This window comes from Myxine glutinosa, chromosome 1 (genome assembly GCF_964187855.1).
Source record: "Myxine glutinosa chromosome 1, kmMyxGlut1.1, whole genome shotgun sequence".
In the NCBI taxonomy this organism is placed as follows: domain Eukaryota; kingdom Metazoa; phylum Chordata; class Myxini; order Myxiniformes; family Myxinidae; genus Myxine; species Myxine glutinosa.
In genome coordinates this window covers 15,952,672-15,975,251 of record NC_136261.1, presented here as the reverse complement: position 1 = coordinate 15,975,251, position 22,580 = coordinate 15,952,672, and the positions used below count along the sequence as shown (strand labels likewise).

The 22,580-nt window shown below is 42.2% G+C and overlaps 1 protein-coding gene across 1 annotated transcript; it reads left to right on the top strand.

Moving 5' to 3' along the window:
* The first annotated feature begins 1,467 nt into the window (after positions 1–1,467).
* LOC137421447 (uncharacterized) lies at positions 1,468–20,776 on the top strand. Its single transcript, XM_078784803.1, has 3 exons — positions 1,468–1,552; positions 5,583–6,012; positions 17,657–20,776. The coding sequence occupies exon 3, from the start codon at positions 17,672–17,674 to the stop codon at positions 18,524–18,526; it is 855 nt and encodes a 284-aa protein (XP_078640929.1). The 5' UTR covers positions 1,468–1,552; positions 5,583–6,012; positions 17,657–17,671; the 3' UTR covers positions 18,527–20,776.
* Positions 20,777–22,580: the final 1,804 nt, after the last annotated feature.

Sequence of the window (22,580 nt, the reverse complement as noted above, 5' to 3'; positions counted from 1 at the left end):
AGACGAGACCGGGCGTGCCCGGGAGGTTCGGGTGTGCCCGGGAACAGTGAGTCTGGGCATGCCCGGGAGAGGCGCGTCTGGCCGTGTTCTGGCCGGTGCAAGGCGATTGTGTGCATCCAGCGGTAACCGCTACAACCTTGTCTTTCTCCGTTCTGTTGGGAGGGATGGACAGATGGCCTTACTCACCCGTTGGGGGCTGGGGAGGGGGGGGGGTGGGGGTTAGGGTGTAATGCGAAAGATGGTCTTTCCCTCCTGTTGTGGGGGGGGGGGTGGGGGGTGGGGGAGGCGGTTGGTGCAAAAGACTACCACCTACTCTCCTGTTGCGTGGGAATGGGGACCTGGGGGTAAGGCGAAGTATGGTCTTAACCACCTGTTGGAGGGTGGGGTAATACTGAAGACGTCCTTGTCCTGTTGCGGGGATGCGAAAGATGGCCTTACCAGCAGGGGGAGGGAGAGCATGGTGAAGTTACAATTCTCTCAATTCAACATGCAATGTTTCGACATTTTGCTGTCTTAACCTCTAATCTTTCCCAGGTAAGGTCTCGTTTCTTGGACTGTATTATTTATTGCAAATAATCCATAGGCCTAACTGTATTTATTGTAATCCTTTGTGTTGTGTATATTTTTGTGCACCCGTCATTCTGATAGACTTTCCCCCTCCTCGTGTCATAAAGGAGAAAACACAAATAAAACTGCTGTTCGTGTAGTTTAGTAGATCGACCAGAATTTTGGTTTCGGTGTTTCCAAGAACAGTTGGATCGGGGGCAGGGTGGGACGGGGTGTGACGGGGTGTGACGGGGTGGGACGGGGTGGGACGGGGTGGGGTGGTGTGAGGGGCGAGTGGCACTCCGAAGGGCGCGGCATTGCTGGAAAGGGTTCTGATGTTCTCTCGTTCACTACGCGGTCAGTAGAAGGGGTTGTGTGTAACTCCAAACTTCTTGCCAAGTCGACGATCAAACAACAACTGAACGAAAGGGAATAACTCTCATGCATCAAGAATGGGAGTGGAAAAATGGCCGATCTGTGACTTCAGTTCTTTATGTGACGCCAATTGGTCAATGAGCCATCAACTGCAACATCATGTGGTGGAGCCCACGTCAGCCCTCCTCCTCCACCACTGATCTCGAGATCAGTGGGTGGAGTTTGGTGAATGCGGGGAGGAAGAAGAAGAATGAAATACTGTTACAGGAAAAATTGAATAACGAGGATAAACTTCCGGGTGATCTTGCAAACTTTGAACTAACTGTGACGAAGTGCTCGGTTCGGATCTTCTGAGGAAAAGGTTTGTTCGGAGTTTCTCATTTTTTTATTAATACTAAGAAAGATCTGTAAAACGATCATTTGAAGGGATTCTTCACAACAGAGAGATGGGGCCAACATTATGATTATACACATCACGATATGTCAAAGAGCGGTAATAAAAAATAAGCATCACATCCGGTCATGAAGGAACATCATATCCGGTATCGGCCCTCTGGTGAATTTCCACCTGCAGTCCATTTTTCGTCGGACGATCTTCGTTGTAAAAACACGATTATAATCGCTTTTTTTTGTAAGTATGGCATCATAATGGAAGTTTTAAAAGTTTCAATTGTTGTTCATTGGTATTTTATTCAAGTGATGCATTTATGACGTGAATGAATGACGATTTTATTTGCTTGTTTTATCCAATCTATCGGTGACTGATCGAGGCCTGTGTGGCAGGGACGGTTATCTGTAATCGATATCTGTCCGAGTTTTCAAAAAGAGTCCGGAAACATGAAATTGAAGTTCTTGTTGAAGTTTGATCAGGAAAACTCCTTCATTTCATGTGAACCCGGGGGCCCATTGGCCTTTTGGACCAAATTTCGATGGTTCATGGTTTGCAAGCTCTTACATTATCAAATACCAGTTAAACAAGATTTGATTCACAAAGATTGGCTTTCTACCTTCAGTACTTTATCAATGAACTAAGTTTCTGCATCGGAGATACTTTTCATCGAGTTCACAAAGTTAATTTATTCACGAAAGTAATTAATATCGCTAATTAGCAACATGTTAATTGCTTGATTATGAAGTATAAATTGAGTCATTAAAATGTGTGTCCCATTATCCCATGGGCTTTGTTCACTGAAAGTTTTATTTAAATATTTCAGGTGTTGAGGAAGTTGTATGTTCTGATCCTTTCTTTTCAATGACAATGAGCTCCCGCCTCCCCCACAATCAAAGAACTCCAAATGATCACGTCATTGCAAGGATCAGAACATGCATGATATTATAACATGTTAGATCAGGTCATTGAAAGGATCAGAACATGCATGATATTATAACATGTTAGATCAGGTCATTGAAAGGATCAGAACATGCATGATATGACGTGTTCAATCGGGTCATTGAAAGGATCAGAACATGCATGATATGATAACATGTTAGATCAGGTCATTGAAAGGATCAGAACATGCATGATAATATCACATGTAAGATCAGGTCATTGAAAGGATCAGAACATGCATGATATTGTAACATGTCAGATCAGGTCATTGAAAGGATCAGAACATACATGATATAACATGTTAAATCGGGTCATTGAAAGGATCAGAACATGCATGATATGATAATGTTAGATCAGGTCATTGAAAGGCTCAGAACATGCATGATATTATGACATGTTAGATCAGGTCATTGAAAGGTTTAGAACGTGCATGATATTATATCATGGTACATCAGGTCATTCAAAGGATCAGACAGTGCATGATATTATGATGTGTTCGATCAGGTCATTGCAAGGATCAGAACATGCATGATATTATAACATGTTTGATCAGGTAATTGAAAGGTTTAGAACATGCATGATATTAAAACATGTTAGATCAGGTCATTGAAAGGCTTAGAACATGCATGATATTATATCATGTTAGATCAGGTCATTGAAAGGATCAGACCGTGCATGATATCACAACATGTTCGATCAGGTCATTGAAATGATCAGACAGTGCATGATATTATGACATGTTCGATGAGGTCATTGATAGGATCAGAACATGCATGATATTATAACATGTTCGATCTGGTCATTGAAACGATCAGAATGTGCATGATATTATGACATGTTCGATCAGGTCATTGAAAGGATCAGACAGTGCATGATATTATAACATGTTCGATCAGGTCATTGAAAGGATCAGAACATGCATGCTATTATAACATGTTAGATCAGGTCATTGAAAGGTTTAGAACATGCATGATATTATATCATGTCACATCAGGTCATTGAAAGGATCAGACTGTATGATATGACATGTTTGATCCAGTCATTGCAAGGATCAGAACACGCATGATATTATAACATGTTTTGTCAGGTAATTGAAAGGTTTAGAACATGCATGATATATAAAACATGTTATATCACGTCATTGAAAGGTTTCGAACATGCATGATATTATAACATGTCAGATCAGGTAATTGAAAGGATCAGAATATGCATGATATTAAATCATGTTACATCAGGTCATTGAAAGGATCAGACGGTGCATGATATTATGACGTGCTCGATCAGGTCATTGATAGGATCAGAACATGCATGATATTATAACATGTTCGATCTGGTCATTGAAACGATCAGAATGTGCATGATATTATAACATGTTCGATCAGGTCATTGAAAGGATCAGACAGTGCATGATATCACATGTTCGATCAGGTCATTGAAATAATCAGACAGTGCATGATATTATGACATGTTCGATGAGGTCATTGATGGGATCAGAACATGCATGATATTATAATATGTTCGATCTGGTCATTGAAACGATCAGAATGTGCATGATATTATAACATGTTCGATCAGGTCATTGAAAGGATCAGACAGTGCATGATATTATAACATGTTCGATCAGGTCATTGAAAGGATCACAACATGCATGATATTATAACATGTTCGATGAGGTAATTGAAAGGATCAGAATGTGCATGATGTTATATCATGTTACATCAGGTCATTGAAAGGATTAGACAGTGCATGATATTATAACATGTTCGATCAGGTCATTGAAAGGATCAGAACGTGCATGATATTATAACATGTTAGATCTGGTCATTGAAACGATCACAACATGCTTAATATAATAACATGTAAGATCAGGTCATTGAAAGCATCAGAACATGCGCAAGATATTATAACATGGTAGATCTGTGCATGTTTTCGTGTTTAATGTGTTCGCTCTTGCACGAGCTTTGGCTTTCGATACCAAAATTTTTTTTATTTTAAATGATCAGAACATGCATGACATCATATCATGTTAGATCAGGTCATTGAAAGGATCAGACCGTACCTCACCATTTTAAATTACTGATCGTAATATTTACTTCAGTGAGGATTTTGAGGTGGGGGAGGGGGGAGGCAATATCTCAAACCACAAAACCCTTTGAGGAGTGGGGTTATTGTTTCATAACATAATTAATATTATGTGATCATCATGTTTTATTACTTTTGTAAAAAGAAGGAGCTTCCACACAAACGCCACAAAAACGCCTTGAAAGAACTCCACGGAAGCGGCAGGAAGGGTCGTGTTATTAACCCTTGGTGGGTATATTGAGTGCAGTAGATCTACGATCAGATGTGATAAGCATGGACAAATGTCCGAGTCTAAATCTATTTCAGTTCAGTGTGGAACAGCATTATCGACTCTTCATATAGGTAACCAAATATGTTTGTGGTTTATAATATTTTTTCTTCCTGTATTGGCCGTTACTCCCACAAAAACGGCACTTTAAGCGATTTATACACATTAACACGGCAGGGAAAAACCACTTGTGGAGGTGGGATATTATTACGATTAATGTTGTTTTGTAATTACATCAATCTTATGCTATTATCATTAGTTTTGTTAGTAGAAGCGGCCTTGAAAAAATGTAACAATATAGCTAACTTAACATTGATATACGCCTCAACACGTGTCACCAATGGTGGGAAAACACCTTTAAGGGAGAAAACCCCCCTTGGGAATGGGGGGGGGGGGAAATGAATGTGCTACAACCTTCATTGTGTGACTATTAGTCCTGTCAAGTTTGGTTGAGATTGGATAAGTGACGACGGAATGTATCGCGGTCAAAAATCATCAGACAGACAGACAGACCCCAAATTGGGTATTTTAATATGATGATTAAAATAAATGCATTTCCCCATTTGTATTTCATGCGCTTGGGATATGCCTGGTCGTGCCACAACGGCTCATCCGCATTCCTCCTCTCATTCCCCAAATGAAATTGCATTGTTTTGGCGGATAAAATTGGTTTGGTGTTGATGTAGCGCAGCATAATGGGTCGAATGGTCTCCTCTTGTGTTTACTCTGGGTTTATTTTTGTCTCTGTAAATAAAAACTTGCATTCATTAGATCCTTATTGATGGGAAAACTTACAAAATGGGACACAGTGGGTGAACAAACTGAATACAAACATGATCAGTGCATGATCAGTGCCCGTATTTATTGGATAATTATTGACTGGATTGTCCATGGAAATGAATCACAAAAATTCCAAACAGAGTAAGGAATATATCATGTTTAACTTTTCTGTGAGTAACATAAACATTGTATCCTTGGCAGGTCATCGGTGAAATGGAGAGCTTCTTGGAATGGCTCCAATCACAAGGCCTGAGAGCAGAAACAGCCCAAGCAGTGATCGACGAGCTTGGAATTGAGAATCAGAAGGTTATTCGAGCTTGTACGGAGTCAGATTCATTGCGGGATGAGCTCCTTGCTCTCTCCAAAGAGAAATTTCAATTTGCAATGTATGCTGACTTCTGTAAATTTATGAATTCTTTTTTAAAGCCACAAGATGTCCAGATTGCAGGTTCTTCTCTGTTGGGAAGTATTTTCGTCAACTTGGATAATGTTATTCGGGAACTTTCCAGTTTCTGCCAAAACTTTGTTCGATTCCAAAATGTGCAGCTGGAAAATCGTCCTGGTGTCTCTGGAATTGGGTTCAGTGATGTCTGCAGCCTCCGCTCTCAGGATGGATTAAGATCCACATCTGGTATGTGACAGGTTCCTGCGATATAGCATGTCAACAAATATCTTTATCTTCTACCATTGCTTTTTTAAAATTATTTTAACTTGTATACACTCTTTTGGTGCAGCTTTGTGTTGTCTAATATGAATGTATTTTTGATGTATGGTACAAAGTCAATTTTTAGCTCACCTGGAACATATATCCGGTTAGCTTATGGGATGGCGCATCTTCAGTTCGTCCATAAACACTTGCAACTTCTTCTCCTAAACTGCTGATGGGATTGTGACCAAACTTGGCTAAAATTATGTTTCTTGTGTTCGAACTTAAGTTTGTTCACGGCATTAAAAAAATCGAAGTCTCAGAGGTCTATCGGGGGTCAAATTAAGTCCAGATTTGACCCAACCCAGCCCCCCAAAGTGGAACTACCGGGGGTCAAAGGGGAGGGAGAGTGGGGGGGATCAGATTGGGTCCAGGTTTTAATCCCCCAAAATAGGTATTTGCTCTCTTCTCTGAAACCATCCACACGATTTCGATGACACTTGACCACAACCGTCATCACCTGTGATGTACCAAAATTTGTACACGACATAAAAAAATCGAGGTCTCATGAGCTCAATGTTGTTGGGGGTGGGGGGGGGGGGGGGGATGGGGGCGGCGCGGCGGTTGAGTTCCCCAAAATAGGTATTTGCTCGCTCCTACAAAACTACACACACAATTTCAATGAAATTTCACCACGACGTTCATCACCCGTGATGCACCGAAGTTTGTTCACAGCCTAAAAAATAAAAAAATCAGAGTTTAAGGGGAAGTGTGGGGGGAAGGGGAGTGGGTTATGATCTCCTAAAATTGGTATTTGTTCTTTTATCCGAAACTACACACAATTTTGATGAACCTTGATCACAACCTTCGTCACCTGTGATGTACCAATGTACCAAAGTTTGTTCACAGTTTTCGAAAAAAATTGGGGTCCATTGCCCCTATTTTTATTTTTGTTTTGTAAATTGTATGACATTCCTCAGTGTTCCGTGTTAAACGGTGCATTTAAGTTATTGGCATGCAAGAAGTGGTTTGTTGTCTCTCTTTTGTCATAGAAGGCTTATCCTTGTTTTCCCACACTTTTTGAAAAATATGAATATGCTTCATCGAATTCATATTGTAATCAGCTCCGTCCATCCGTCAGTTTGTCCGTCTGTCAGACATGCTATCTTCTCCTGAACGGTTGTGTAAAAATTCACAAACTTGGTTGTTTTGATCATATGGCAATAAGGTGCAACATCAGTATCCTTTTGACCCCGCCCCTTGGGTACATTGCCTAAAAAATGGAATACCATGAGGTAGAAAACCAAAAATTGTAATTTGAGGCACATTTTTGAACATTTTTTTTATGGCATAGCCCATAGGGCAAAGCCGTCTCGAACAGTGTTTGTCTGTCTGTATGTATGTTTGTATGTGTGTATGTATGTTCCCTCAAATGTACACCAATCAAAGCTGAGGATCTGGTCAAATGACAGGGGTGATGTGATGTCATGATGGCAGCACGACGCCTGACACCACACACCGCCATTTTGATTCCTTCGCCGTTCAAGCCGGACATATTGTTGAACCTGTCACGTATCACAATCTGCATGCTCTACCTTCATGTTTTTCATTCAGTCTGGAACACATGAAGTGAAACACGTGAAAATATGGATCTTTTATAACACTCAATTGTTATCATGGCTGTGCTTGTTGTTGTTTGTGGGTTCTTTCTGTGTAGTTTTATATGTTTCTATTGCTTCGCAAAATATCTCTACTCTATATTAGTGCTGGGCGATAATCGTGCTTTAGATTTACTATCGCGATAACGATAATCCATATTTGTTATCGCGATAGGTGCTGCGCATGCGCAGTCGGGATATAACTCACCTTGAACTGCTTTGTTCTGCTTTGAGCGGTTGGTTGTTTGGTTTCTCTCAAGGGATATACCTGTATTAAATGCAGCGCTATAAAATTCACCAGATAATATAATATGGAATGTATATTGTTATGTTTGTCGGGGGTAGGCAGTGATTACTTTTGTCCAGGTAGAATTGCACATGGGGTGTGCTCCGACTGTCGTGAAGAAGAAGAAACACATGTATCATAAGTAGGGATTCTGGAGACCGTATGTCGTGCAAGCGCGTGTTTTCGATCCCATCACGAGAGGTGGGGTTATGTTAATTAGTTGGGGATTAATTGAGAATCCCCTCTATGTAATGGCCTCTGTTATTTTTCCTTGTTCCTTATGGCACACACTGCACACACAAGAAAGAAATCGCGCATTTTCCACACGACATAAAAGCGACCGGAACTAGGACATTCAACTACTGCTGGTGCCACAGGCTTCACATCGCACCACAAGCAGGCAGGTCCGGGTGGTTACGCCCCGAAGAGCAGTGATTGGTCCAGGATTGATTGGTCAAGGACTGCTAAGATGGGACTATTGGATTGGTGGAGAAGGCACGGATAACGTCAGCGCCTTGAGTATAAAAAGAACCTTCTGCCCGACATTCTCTCTCCTTTTCGCCTTCTCGTGGCTGGCTCTGGTTTTCTGGGTTTGGTGGCGAACGGTCGTCTCCCTGGCATTTTGTCCTCTCTTGACTTCCTCGTATCTTCTGGCTTTGGCAGTGAGCGGTCACGATTTGATGTCTTGCTCTGCTTCGGGAGTTCACGGCGAGTGGTCGGAGTTCATAGCGCTCCTGCGCGAGGGGAATTCATTGAAGAGCACATGAACATTTTGTGGCGCTCTTGCACCAGGGACATTGGAAGTCTGGATGATCGGGAAGACGAGCGCGGCTGAGCGGACTGCGCAGCGAGGCCCAGTTCCCACCCATGGGCAGTACAGTCTGCGGTTTCCTGCGCAAGGACGTCAAGGCCTGTGACTAACCGGGACAATTCCTAACTAGTTTCCAGAGCAGATCAGAGCTAAGTGCCCACAAAAATAACACGCATTTAATTTTGTTCTTTTATATTTCCCTTTGTCTGTATTCGGGTCTGCAAGGGGACGTCCCATTTAGGATATTAGTCTTATCGCGCATTTTCTCGTTTGCTGGCATTTATTTTCATTAAACCTGTTTATTTGTACATTTTAATTCCGTGTCGGTTTGAGTTGATTGATTATCCAAGTGCGAAGACGTCGGGTGCATGCCGTCCAGGCAGGCAAGTTCATCATCCTCCTTTCCCTCACGTGTCAATAATACCGTCATTTTTGGATTGAACGCCTCGGAGTTAAAGCTCGTTTGGTTATCCGTGTCGCCCTGCGGTGTTCATTTCAGGGTAGTCACACGACAATATTCTCCAAGATGTAATTTAAATGGTATAAACATTAAAACAAACAACCGATTAAGGAACGCACCGAAAGGCTGCCGATGTCGAAATCGCCGATCTGTTTGAGTTCACTTTGTCTGTGCGCGAAGTTGAGCACTAAAGGCAACATCTTGTTGAAGATCGACAAGGTGAGCGTACTCTGTGTGTGGAGTTTTGGCTTTGAAGACAAGGATAAGCAGGTAATCTCGTTATTCTCCTCACCGTTCACGATGGACCAGACGAGAGGCAAACATGGCAACTTTATTTCGTTCATTTATTTGTTTTTACATTTTTGTCACGACATGGGATTGCTTGGCAATTATTATTCATGAAGTGCAACATCAAAGTTGTTCTTTAACGGCCACTATTATCCCACCTTGTGGGGTCTGCCGGGTGAAGCTTAGCCCAAGTCATTTAAGAACCGGCTGGTGAAGCCTGACATTCGCTAAGTTAGTTTGCTCCCACCTTTTGTTCATATGTTTGTTGTCCCGTCCACCATACAGTGATGACTCCATTTACATCTCGCTGTCTGACGACATCGACCAATTCTATCCACTCATCCCAACTCTCTCTTCCTCATATATGGCGACTTCAACTGTCATCATGCCAGCTGGCTGGGTGTGGATGCCTCTCACACCAGCCATGGCACCTCAGCAAAAGACTTCTTTGACTCATTTGGACTGACACAATCTCTCACTTTCCCAACCTGGATCCCAGTTAATGGTACGCCATCTCTTCTTGACTTGGTTATGACTAACTTCCCTGCAAATGTCTGATGTTCTTCTTCTGCTCCAATCGGTTCATCTGATTGTTGAAGCTTGTTAAAGTGGACGTCTCTTTGGCCGTTCTCAGAGAGCCTCCTCAGCACCGATGTGTCTGGCATTTCAATCAAGCTAACTGGTATTGTCTTCAAGCAGCCAACAAACATCTGGACTGGTCTCCCATCTCGACTGCCTCTGACATTCTGACATGAATGGAATTCTCTCATCCCCTTCCTGTCCAGGCTGGAGTTCCTCAAGGCAGTGTTCTGGGCGCTTTGCTGGTCTTCATTAATGATCCATCCGACTCTGGAAAATCCTCTCTATCTTTTTGCTGATGACCACTCTGTGCCGCTCCATATATCATCCCTCAGATCGGCAGGCAGCAGCCTCTTCACTCTCTGCAGCCCTAGATAAAATCACAAACTGGTCAAACCAGTGGAACATGTCTTTCAATCCTGATATATCTCACACCCTCACGATGTCTCTCCAAAAAGACCGACTGGACAACCCTCCCATCCAATTTCTGAATAATCCTCTCCAAGAAGTTATGTCACTCAAGCTTTTGGGTCTCACTATCTGCCATGATCTTTCCTGGGAAAACCACATTTCAAATCTGGCTTCCAAAGCCAATCGCCGACTGGCCATCCTCCGTCGTGTTTTCTTTGCACGACTTTTGCATGGTCCTTTCTTTGCACGACTGAGGTTCTCACCACATACAAAGCGTTCAGCCGTTCACCCGCAGCTCAATGGAGTACTGCTCTCCCCTCTTCATGTTCTTCATGCTGTGGAAACGAAAGCTTTTAATATCATTGGTGTCTCACGTAATTAAGCTGATTCTGAGGGCCTTTCACTCTCTCACCGCAGGCAGATTGGTGGTCTTTCTTTCTTCTACCGACTCCTCTCAGGCCGAGCTCCCCCTGCTCTGTCTGTGCTCTGTCCCCCAAATATTCCTTTAGGATGCATATGATCTGCCAGCAACCCTCTTCTGCTGAAACAGTCAAAATCATGACTTTCACTCGACATTGCTCTTTTCTCCCACCTTTGGAAGAAACTCCCACACTCTCTTCAATCCTACTGCTCCTTCCAGGTCTTTAAAACAGCTGTTCACCACCATCTCTTATCTTCCTTCATCCACAACCTTTCTTGGTCTTTTCTATCTCTGTTAATTCACCCCAAATTCACCTTTTTTAAACTCCAACTTCTTTTGCGAAAGTCCTAGTCGTGTCCATTTGTCTTGTACGTCTCCCCCACCCCCCTCCCCAACCCCATCCTTCTCCCTCCCACAGATCTCCCGATGTCCCTGCTCTACTGTAACTTGTGTGCTTCCCTCTCTCTCTCCCCCTCTTGTCTCCCACTTCCTTTATTTTATGTTTTATGTGTCAATGTTTAAATTTTATGTGTTGGCGCTCTTACAGTGCCTCGACTTTGTATAAGAAAAAAAAAAAAAATCTCCACCCTTGAGGAAATTCTGATCATGTCCACATCAAATTGCAGGTTTGTTCTTCTTCACCATCAACTGTTGTTCATCCTGTCCATTGAACTGTCTTCCAATATAGCAAGGCTGACAGGGATGTCTTGCATTCTTTTCTTGTCGATGTTCACTGGAACTCAATCCTGTGTCACAACCCATCTGAAGCTGCCAAGGAAGTCATTGAGTGGATCCCTGTTGGTGTGGATCTCTTTCTCCCTTCTTGGACCCACCAGGTGAAACCATACTCTCAGCCATGGTTCACTCCGGCTTGTTCTGCTGCCATCGCCCATCGCAATCACTTTTTCAACCAGTATCGAGCTCGAGAGAGGCACATCTTTTGTGAGCAACCAATGTAAACGAGGATTGGAAAATGCGAAGCGACAGAATGCAGAATCTGTTTGTAATTCTATCTCAAATAAACAGCTTGGTTCTCGAGATTTTTGGAGAATTGCTGACAGCATTTTCAACCGTAATCAGTCATCGATTCCTGTCCTCTTCAATTGCCCTGAAGTGCTTTTGATAAAGTCAACCTCCTTGTTGAGCATTTTTCTCCAAACTCCACACTTGAAGACCACGGACAAACATTGCCTGTTTGTCCTTCCCGTCTTGACACCAGGCTTTCCACCATCATCAGCACACCCAGGAAAGTTTCTAAGATTATTCAAAGGCTTGACATTTCAAAATCTACTGCACCACATAGAATCCCTACAATTGCTTCGAAGATGTATTCATTTGAGCTGTCTTGTGTCCTCTCAAAACTGAATTGATTGTGCATGTCAAAGTCTGTATTTCCACTTGGCTGGAAGCAGGCTTCTGTAGTCCCTGTCTTTAACGGCTCCTGTGAGTAATCAGATCCTTCTAACTATCGGCCTGTTAGCCTTCTACCTATTATCAGCAAAGTGTTTCAATCCTTCATAAAACAACAACTCATGACTCATCTGGAAACCCACATCCTCCTAATTGATATGCAGTGTGGCTTTCGACTGTCTAGGTCGACTGGTGATGTTCTATCCCTTATCACTGAATGTGTGAAGAGGGCTTTGTATCATCGTGGACAAGCCAGGGTTGTTGCTCTTGACATCTAAAAGGCTCAAATCAAAAGGCATTTATGGAAAATTGCTTGATACAATCTCTGATTTCCTTGCAAATCATAAAATATCTGTGTTACATGAGGGACAGTAATTCCCTGTCCATAATACAAATTTGAGTGTTATCCAGGTTCTGTCCGAGCTTGGGCTAGGAGTTGGGGCTGGGAGTTGGGGCACGGAGTTGGGGCTGGGAGTTGGGGCACGGAGTTGGGGCTGGGAGTTGGGGCACGGAGTTGGGGCACGGAGTTGGGGCTGGGAGTTGGGGCACGGAGTTGGGGCACGGAGTTGGGGCACGGAGTTGGGGCTCGGAGTTGGGGCTCGGAGTTGGGGCTCGGAGTTGGGGCTCGGAGTTGGGGCTCGGAGTTGGGGCTCGGAGTTGGGGCTCGGAGTTGGGGCTCGGAGTTGGGGCTCGGAGTTGGGGCTCGGAGTTGGGGCTCGGAGTTGGCGCTCGGAGTTGGGGCTCGGAGTTGGCGCTCGGAGTTAGGGATCTTTGGTCTTTTCACATTGCTTTTGACTTTTTCATATTTCTCTTTCGTCATTCTAATTCTTGCTGCTTCTTTTTTTCCCTCCGCCAGCAAAGGTGGATGGAGGTTATGTTTTCACCCCTGTCTGTCTGTCTGTTTGTTTGTTACTTGGAAAAAAGTAAAAGGTCAACACAAAAAAGTTTACTATTTTGAAATCAGCATTGACCAAAAGGTCAACATATGCCAAAGGTCAACCACTTTTTTTCAAATTTCTAAAATCCTCAATTATAATCCGATTGACTTGAAATTTGAATAGGATTTACATGTCAGCGGACTGAATTCAACCACCAACTATTTTGAAGATCAACATTGGCGAAAAGGTCAACATAGGCCAAAAGGTCAACATTTTGAAATTTCTAAAATCCGAAATTTTCATCCGATTGACTTGAAATTTGAATATGATTTTCATATCAGTTAACTGAATTCAACCAACAACTATTTTAGGTCAACATATGCCAAAAAGTGTATACATAGGTCAACATACATAACGACAACAATCAACATATAACATAACATATATGCATAGCAACATAGGTCAACTATAACAATAAACACCAAAACTATATCAACTATAACATAACATAGTCAACTTTAACATAGGTCAACATTTTCAAGTTTTTATAATCCTCAATTTTCATCTGATTGACTTGAAATTTGAATAGGATTTTCATTACAGCAAATTGAATTCAACTACCATCTATTTTTGAGATCAACATAGGTCACAAGGTCAACATAGGCCAAAGGTAAACACTTTTTTCAAATTCTTTAAAACCTCAATTTTCATCCGATTGACTTGAAATCTGAATAAGATTTGCTTATCATCAGACTGAAATCAACCGCCAACTATTTTTGAGGTCAACATTGGCTAAAAGGTCAACATAGGCCGGATTTCTAAAATTGTCAATTTTCATCCGATTAACACAAAATTTGAAGACTATTTGTATATCAGGTCACTGAATTCAACCACCAATTATTTTTGAGGTCAGAAGGATGCTCTAGTCAGTGCCATTCTACTTTGTTCTCCTTTGCTAAGTGTCACGCCATGAGTGATTTTTCATTTGTTTGTGAACAAGATATCTCAAAAAGTTGTGGACGGATTCGGACGAAATTTGGCACAAATGTAGCGTATGTGACAAGGACGAAATGATTAGATTTTGGTGAAGATCCGGACTCGGATCCGGCTACTATAGTTTTTGAAGTGATTCTTCACCATTGGGAGATGGGGCCAAAAACGATACATAGCAGGATATCTCAAAAAAGTTGTGGACGGTAGTAGAAGGAAAATCTTGGTTTTGGGACACATGAAATTTAACATTGAAGTCAATGGGGAAAATTAAGGAAACTTATTGACTCACACCCCCTCTCTCATAAAATTACATGCCTTTTTCTCATTAAATTGTGCACCCTTATTTCTCCCCCACTGAGACATGATCAAGTCTAGCCAGTTTCATATTTATCAAATCAACCCCCTGGTGTGTATTGACAACTGTTGCAAACTCAAACAAGGAGCCAATGAACACCCCTTCAACCTTTGGCATCAACCTAAGTTTATTATCCCTCAGGAGACTATTTGTATATCAGGTCAACCTCCTTGTTGAGCCACCATATCATTGGTGTCTCACGTAATTTCAATCCTTATCCATCCCTCAGGAGAGCCAGGAAACAATATCTCTCCGTCCTCAGGACCGAACTCTCTTATCTGTCTCCCTCTTCCAAATCCTGGTGGCGTCTGGTGAAATCTGTTTCTGGTGTTTGTTCCCCCTCCATCCCCTCCCTCACCTTAAATGGCCACACGGCTGACTCCGCACGTTAAAAAGCTGAATGCCTCAACTCTGTGTTTGCCTCTAAATCTTGTGTCCCAAACCCATCCCTCTCTGTACCCACCGTACCCAGTCGTACCCAGCTGCTCCTGGACTCTGTGTCCTTTCCTCCTGACAAGGTGGAAAAGTTTCTGTCAACCCTCGACTCTGATTCTGCAACTGGACCTGACGGCATCAGCACGGGTCCTAAAATCATGTTCTTCCGCTCTTTCACTCCCCCTCTCTGTTCTCTTCACCCTCTCTTTTGCTCAAGGTCATCTTCCATCTGCTTGGAAATCTGCCAACATCACCGCTTTGCACAAAAAAGGTGCAAAAACAGATCCCAGCAACTACAGACCAATCAGCCTTCTCCCAATTATCAGCAAAGTCATGGAATCCATCATTGCTTCACATATGAAATCTTTCCTCTTCTCCAATGGCTTGATCTCTGATCATCAATTTGGTTTCAGACCTGGACACTCCACTCTGGACATGCTGCTTCTGCTTTCTCAACAATGGATGGAGGTCCTCAATGCCAAACAGGAAATTAGAGCAGTCTCCCTTGACATATCACGTGCCTTCGATACGGTCTGGCACCCCGCTCTGCTCACCAAACTCTCCTCTTTTGGTATCCATGGAAATCTCCACGCATGGCTGGCGGACTTCCTCTCTAGTCGTAGTCAACGTGTGGCCCTGAATGGGTTTCTCTCATCTCCTCTTCCTGTTCAGGCTGGAGTTCCCCAAGGCAGTGTTCTGGGCCCTGTGCTTTTTCTGGTCTTCATCAATGATCTCTCTGACTCTCTTGAAAATCCTCTCTATCTCTTTGCTGACGACTCTACTCTCTGTCACTCCATTCTTCATCCCTCAGATCGGCAGTCTGCAGCCTCCTCACTCTCTGCAGACCTTGACAAAATCACAGACTGGGCAAACAAGTGGAACATGTCTTTCAATCCTGACAAATCTCACACTCTTACGATGTCTCTCCGAAAAGACCGACTGGACAACCCTCCCATCCACTTTCTGAATAATCCTCTCCAAGAAGTTCTGTCACTCAAGCTTTTGGGTTTCACTATCTGCCATGATCTTTCCTGGAAAAACCACATTTCAAATCTGGCCTCCAAAGCCAGTCGCTGACTGGGCATCCTCCGTCGTGCGAAGTCCTTCCTTGGCACACCTGAGCTCCTCACCACATACAAGGCTTTCATCCGCAGCTCAATGGAATACTGCTCTCCCCTCTGGGCTGGTGCTCCTGCCTCACACCTAGCTCGCCTTCACGCTGTTGAAACCAAAGCATTCAGAATCATTGGAATCTCCCGCGATGAAGCTAACTCCAAGGGCCTCTCACTCACTCACCGCAGGCAGGTTGGTGGTCTTTCCGTCTTCTACCGACTCCTCTCTGGCCTTGCCCCCCCAGCTCTCTCTGGGCTCTGTCCCGCAAATATTCCTACAGGTCGCACAAGATCTGCCTGCAACCCTCTTTTGGTTAAACTGCCAAAATCAAGACTCTCTGCTCACCTTCACTCCTTCATTCCTGTTTTCTCCCGCCTCTGGAACAAACTCCCTCACTCTCTTCAATCCCACTCCACCCTCCAAGTCTTTAAAAGAGCTGTTCACCACCATCTCTTATCTTCCCCCATCCAAAACCTTGATCTTTTCTACCCCCGCAAATTTCACCCCAATTCCACTTTTTGAAATACCAACTTTTGTCCTGGAAGTCCTTGGTGTCCTTGTGCTTTATACTTCTCCCTCCCACCCCCCACCCCTTCCTACGCCTCCTCCCCCCGGGCCCTCTCCCTTCCACACATCTCCCTGCTCTCGGATGTTGTGTGTGTGTGCTTCCCCATATCTCCCCATCTTGTCTTCCGCTCTCTCTTTTTGTGTATTTTGTTTGTCTGGTAGATTTGTTTGTGAAGTTAATGTTAGCTCTTTCACGAGCCTCGATTCAGTATACAAAAAAAAATAAAAAATAATTGTGACATTCATCTCCATCCAGTATATTGATGAATAATACATTATCATTTTGTTCCAAGTATTTCTTTTGAACCAAGATAAAATGATACACCTCTCTTTATGACCTTGTTTGACCACCCCCCGAGCCACATATCATTTTAAGATTATAGTAATAGGGCGGGCCATACTTCTTTTTTTTTGTAAATCAATCGAGAGGGGTGTTCACATTATGTATTTTTGTGTGTAGAACATAAATCTGAGGTTTAAAAAAATTCTGATAACCCTAACCTTCATCAATTTGCAGTTGATTATTATTAAATTTTTGATTATTTTGCTATTCTTCTGGAAAAAAAGAGACATTTTTTATTTTGAAGTTAGGGCTTTTATTTTGGTAACTTCCTGTTGGGATGGCAGTTGTAGCCATCTTGTTGCTGAAAGCTCGATGTTGAGGAGGTTGGCAATCCTTATCCATCTCTGTCTTCTCTTCTCTTCTTATGGCATTGCCAGTAAGTACGTTTTTGATTAGGAACCTGAGGAACAAATAGATAATAATTTTAGATGTAAATTACCTTATTTTATATTATATTTGTAAATTGATTTGTGTACTTACCTATTGCTAGCCTGATTTACATGTGAAGGAAAATAGTGACCTGTGAAGTGAATATTTTGACGGTTTTCTGTAATACCTGTGTAATACCTTAATATCTGTCTGTAGTGGATACTTACCTGTGTATTACTGTTTTTATTTCAGTGTGAACTACTAAAAATGGCTCAAGTCAGAACAAGGATGAAATCAAGTTCTCATTTAAGTAATCTTGTTGGCACTGGGCATGAGCTGTTGGTGTCTGAACTGCCAACTGTGAGGGATATCCTGAGGTATGGCCTCTACTTGAGGGAGCAAAGTGAAGATGACAGGAGGAACTACCCAGTGGACCAGCTCGTATCTGACATCTACCCTGGTCTGATTTGTCAGTGGAGCAAAGCTAATGCTCTTTTCAAGCCTCCTGTTATCAATGAAAAGGTGACCATCATGTCCAAGCTCAAGGAGGTCTGGAATCAGGCAGTGAAGTTTTCTCTTGGGAAGGGCAACCTTGATGCCAAAGAGAGGTTCATTGTCAAGTTAGACAAGTTATTTGATATTTTGACTTGCAAGTGTCAGATTACCAGTTGTGAGGGGGGAGGCTGTGAGGGCTGTGTGATCCAAGTCCACATTAACTGTTCCTGCAGCAGAGAGAAAATGATTCCTGTGAAAGATCTTGCCTACATCAAGGGACAGAAAGAGAAGGTTGGAAGTAAAGGACCCCACCAAATGGGGAGCCCTGATCTGCCAGAGCACAAGAGACAGGTGAGGACATTGGAAAGGCAGGAAAAGAAAAAGAATGCAGAGAAAAGGAGAAGGAGCAAGGAGGAAAATGCTGCAGCAGCAGAGAAGGCAGCCAGGAAGGATGTTGAGAGATTTTTGTCAGATGGTGATGAGGATCTGGAATTGGAGAGAAGTGGTGCTGAAGATGAGTTTGTCACTGAAGTTGAGCTCTTCCCTGAAACTGACACTGAGCCTGCAGCTTCAGCAAGGTCCAGAAAAACTATGATGAGATTCCAAACATTGCCCTTGCTAGTGTAAGGTATGGCATAGGGCTGAGGCCAACTGCAGCGATAGCAACTGCAGCTCTGATTGATGCAGGAGTCATCACAGAAGACAATACAAGTAAAGTGATTGATAAGAACAAGGTCAATAGAGCACAGGAGAAGATGTCCAAGAATGAGTCAAAGCAGGACTTGTGCAACCTGGTAAAGTTCAAGAAGTAAGGAGATTGATCTTTGTAATTGTAACCAGTGATATACATGCAGTTCACCTGTGAATAAATATGTGCATTTGATTTGGTTGTGTCAATATGAATGATTTCCCTTATATATTTTAATATCTTATAAAGGGGTTCGAAAGGGTAAAATTGGCCATTTAGAAATACAAATTGATGTAGGTTAGAGTTATCCTATCCAAAAAATAAACTCATATTTGAATTCCCCATTAAAAAAACATGATATAGACACCCCTCATGTTAGGATTTCCTTCAGATTCATTTTGGCACCTGAGTATGACCCGCCCTATTATAGTAAATTATTTTTCACTCGATTTCTTGACAACCATCAAAGTTTTCTGTCCACTCAAGGATATTACTGCCCAGAGACTCCAACTTATTAGTATTTAAATTTATTCTTTTATTTGTTTTCTTCACCTTCACCCCTGTTATCTCCTCAATTATACCTATTTGGTATTTCTCACATTCGTTATGCTTTCCATTTGGACCATGGAATGAAGGTATTGGAAAGGGTGTTGGAGAGGAGGATAAGGAAGAAAGTGAAGATCGACGAAATGCAGTTTTGATTTATGCCAGGAAGAGGAACGACAGATGCGCTTTTCATTGTGAGGCAGTTGCAGGAGAAGTACATGGATAAGAGGAAGAAGTTGTTTTTTGGGTTTGTTGATCTGGAGAAAGCATTCGATAGGGTTCCACGCAAAGTATTGACATGGGCATTGAGGAAGTTAGGAGTAGAGGAATGGTTGATCAGAGTAGCGATGGCAATGTATAAAAGAGCGCGCACAGCTGTAAGGACGAAGGACAGGAACAGTAGTGAGTTTGAGGTGAAGGCGGGCGTGCATCAGGGGTCGGTACTAAGTCCACTACTATTTGTAGCTGTGATGGAGGTGCTGGCTCAGAACGTAAAAGAGGGTTTACCGTGGGAGTTGTATGCAGATGATCTGGTGTTGATTGCGGAAAGTATGGATGGACTGAAGGAAAAGATGAACAAGTGGAAGGAATGTATGGAGACAAAAGGTCTGAAGGTGAATATCGGAAAGACAAAGGTGATGGCAAGTGGTAAAGCATGTGGTGAGTTGGAAAGAACTGGGAAGTGTCCGTGTGCTGTGTGCAGGAAGGGTGTCGGAGTGAACTCCATTCAATGTACAATGTGTGCTGAGTGGGTTCATCAAAAATGTAGTGGTCTGAGAGGGTCATTTACCAGTGTGGACAGCTACATTCAAATGTAAGGTGTGCACAGAGGGAGCTGCAGATGGAGGAAATGTTGAGTTGGATCTTGGAGACGGCATGAAGCTGGAAGGTGTGAAAACATTTTGCTACCTCGGAGACATGCTGAATGGAGAAGGTGGATCAGACTCGGCAACGGTTGCTCGAGTGAGATGTGCATGGAAGAAGTTTCGGGAACTGAGTGGCGTGCTGATGAGGAGGAGAGTGTCGCTGAAGCTGAAGGGAAAGGTGTATGCTGCATGTGTGAGAAGTGTTATGATTTATGGGAGCGAGACATGGGTAATGAACGTAGAGCAGCAACGAAGGCTGGAAAGGGTGGAAATGCGAATGGTTCGATTGATGTGCGGAGTATCGTTGAGAGAGAGGAAGACAAATGTTGAATTGCGAAAGATGATGGGAATATTGCCTGTGATTGATGCTGTGAAGAGGAACAGGTTGAGATGGTTTGGTCATGTGTTGAGGAAGGATGAAAGTGACTGGTTGAGAAGAGTGATGGAAGTTAATGTAGAAGGAAGTAGAGGACGGGGAAGACCGAGAAAGACTTGGCTAAAGATGGTGGAAGAAGAAATGCGGGCAAGGGGGTTAACAAGGAGAGATGCAGAAAATAGGGCAAAATGGAGAAGATTGTCATGGGGACCGCAAGGCTAACCCCCGCTCCAGCAGGGAAAATGGCCTTAAAATGCATGTTGTTGTTGTGTTGTTATGCTTTCCATTTATATACCAAAGTTGATTACACCATTCCTTGGTTTGGTTATAACCTGGTTCAATCATTTATATAATGGTAAAAAAGGTGGCAGAAGCCCGTTGAAATTCCAACACACCCCCCCCCCCCCTTTAAAAAAAAAAAAAATCTTATCACTGATAACCATGAGGGACACTGTCAATTCCATTCTCTGAAATAAATCTCTTATCATCAAAAGCCCCCAATGCTTTCTTATTCACCTCTTCAGTATATAACTCATGCTTATAACTTCTTATCGTATTCATTTTTCTAAACTCTTCTTTCTTTAAAGTTAAACAATTATAATCATTTTCGAAGTTTATTGTTTCTTTAAGAACATTTTTCTTTATTCCTTTCAAATTTTTGTCACTTTTCAATATTATTATCAATATATTTATAAGCATAAGCCTTAGACCTCAATCCCACAAATTCACTCATAACATTTCTTCCTAATTCATCCTTGAACTTTCCAATCACCTTTTTATTTTTAGAAGAGAACAACTCACTCTCTGGACTATAATTACTAGTGTCATAGATATTAGTCTTTTTTCATGTCTGAATAAACACCATCAGTATTAATTTTCAAGATGAAGCCATCTGAATCCGTGTATGGAAGATTAAGATCTTTTTGATATTTCTTCTTTAAATTATAATAACTAGGGCATGCCCGCACTATATATATATGCCCGTACTTCTATATATATATGCCCGTACATGCCCGTACTTCCTAGGGCATGCCCGTACTATATATATATCTAAAATTATATCCCCCCCCTCTATTTACATGAAATGGTTTGGTCCATTCGCAAAGCCAGTAACGACCACAGAACCCCCCCCCCCCCTCTATTTACATGAAATGGTTTGGTCCATTCGCTCGCGCCAAAGTGAACGGCGAACGGCTAAATCGCCATAGCTCGGTAACTACTTGTCCGATTAATATGAAACCTTGAAAAGGCACATCCTCGGGTCCCCAGCAATATACCTGGCAAGTTGCAAGTATATCGGACCCGTGGTTGTCGAGAAACAGCGGTCACAGACACACAGACACACAGACACACAGACACACACACATACACACAGAGATTACTGGAATTATAGATAGATAATAATCATACATCAAAGACTTTGAAAGATCAAGAATTGTTGTTCCAATATAAATCGGTTTGTTCATTTCTATGCTTTCCTTAACCAAATGGATCGCACAAAAGTTCTCTGTAAACACCTCGGCTCTTAAAAAACTCGGTCTATTAATTCATTTTGATGCTTGTTCCCAAGATGTTGCAAGTCTTATGTTTTGTCTATTCCTAACATTTTCCATGGTCTTACCAAAGACCGCATTATTCATCAATTTATAAAAGTCCTTTTCAAAATCAGTTTTTGCTTCAGTTCTCTGGAGTGTATTAAAATCAATATACTCCTTCAACCATTGGCTTTGTTTAAACTGTAAAACTCCATGGATCTTCTTTATTCTCAACCCTGCTGATAAACATTGTCTCAAGTTCCATTGATGTAAAACATAATTTCCTTTGTTATATAATGTAGTAAGTAATTTTTCTGTTGATTTGCCTTTTGTATAAAATGATTGTTGATAATCGCTTAACCATTCTTTTCTTGGTCTTGCTTTATCAGGAGCGTAAGGCAGATCTTTATGTTTATTATGAAGGTCTTCAGGATATTTCAAATCGACCTCAAAATAATATCCAATTTTAGCTTTATCCAATTCTTTTTGTGTAGAGATAACGATATCCTGTAAAACCTTTTCATAATCTTTCTCTTTAATCCATTTGAGTTTTCCATAAGGTAGGGCTTGAGACATAGCCCATCCATACAATTATTAGCATCATAATACAACAAATACATCTCTCGACGGATGTGCGGAGTATCGTTGAGAGAGAGGAAGACAAATGATG

Coding starts and splice junctions, on each gene's coding strand:
- LOC137421447 (XM_078784803.1), top strand. CDS start 17,672: ATGGCTCAAGTCAGAACAAGGATGAAATCAAGTTCTCATTTAAGTAAT.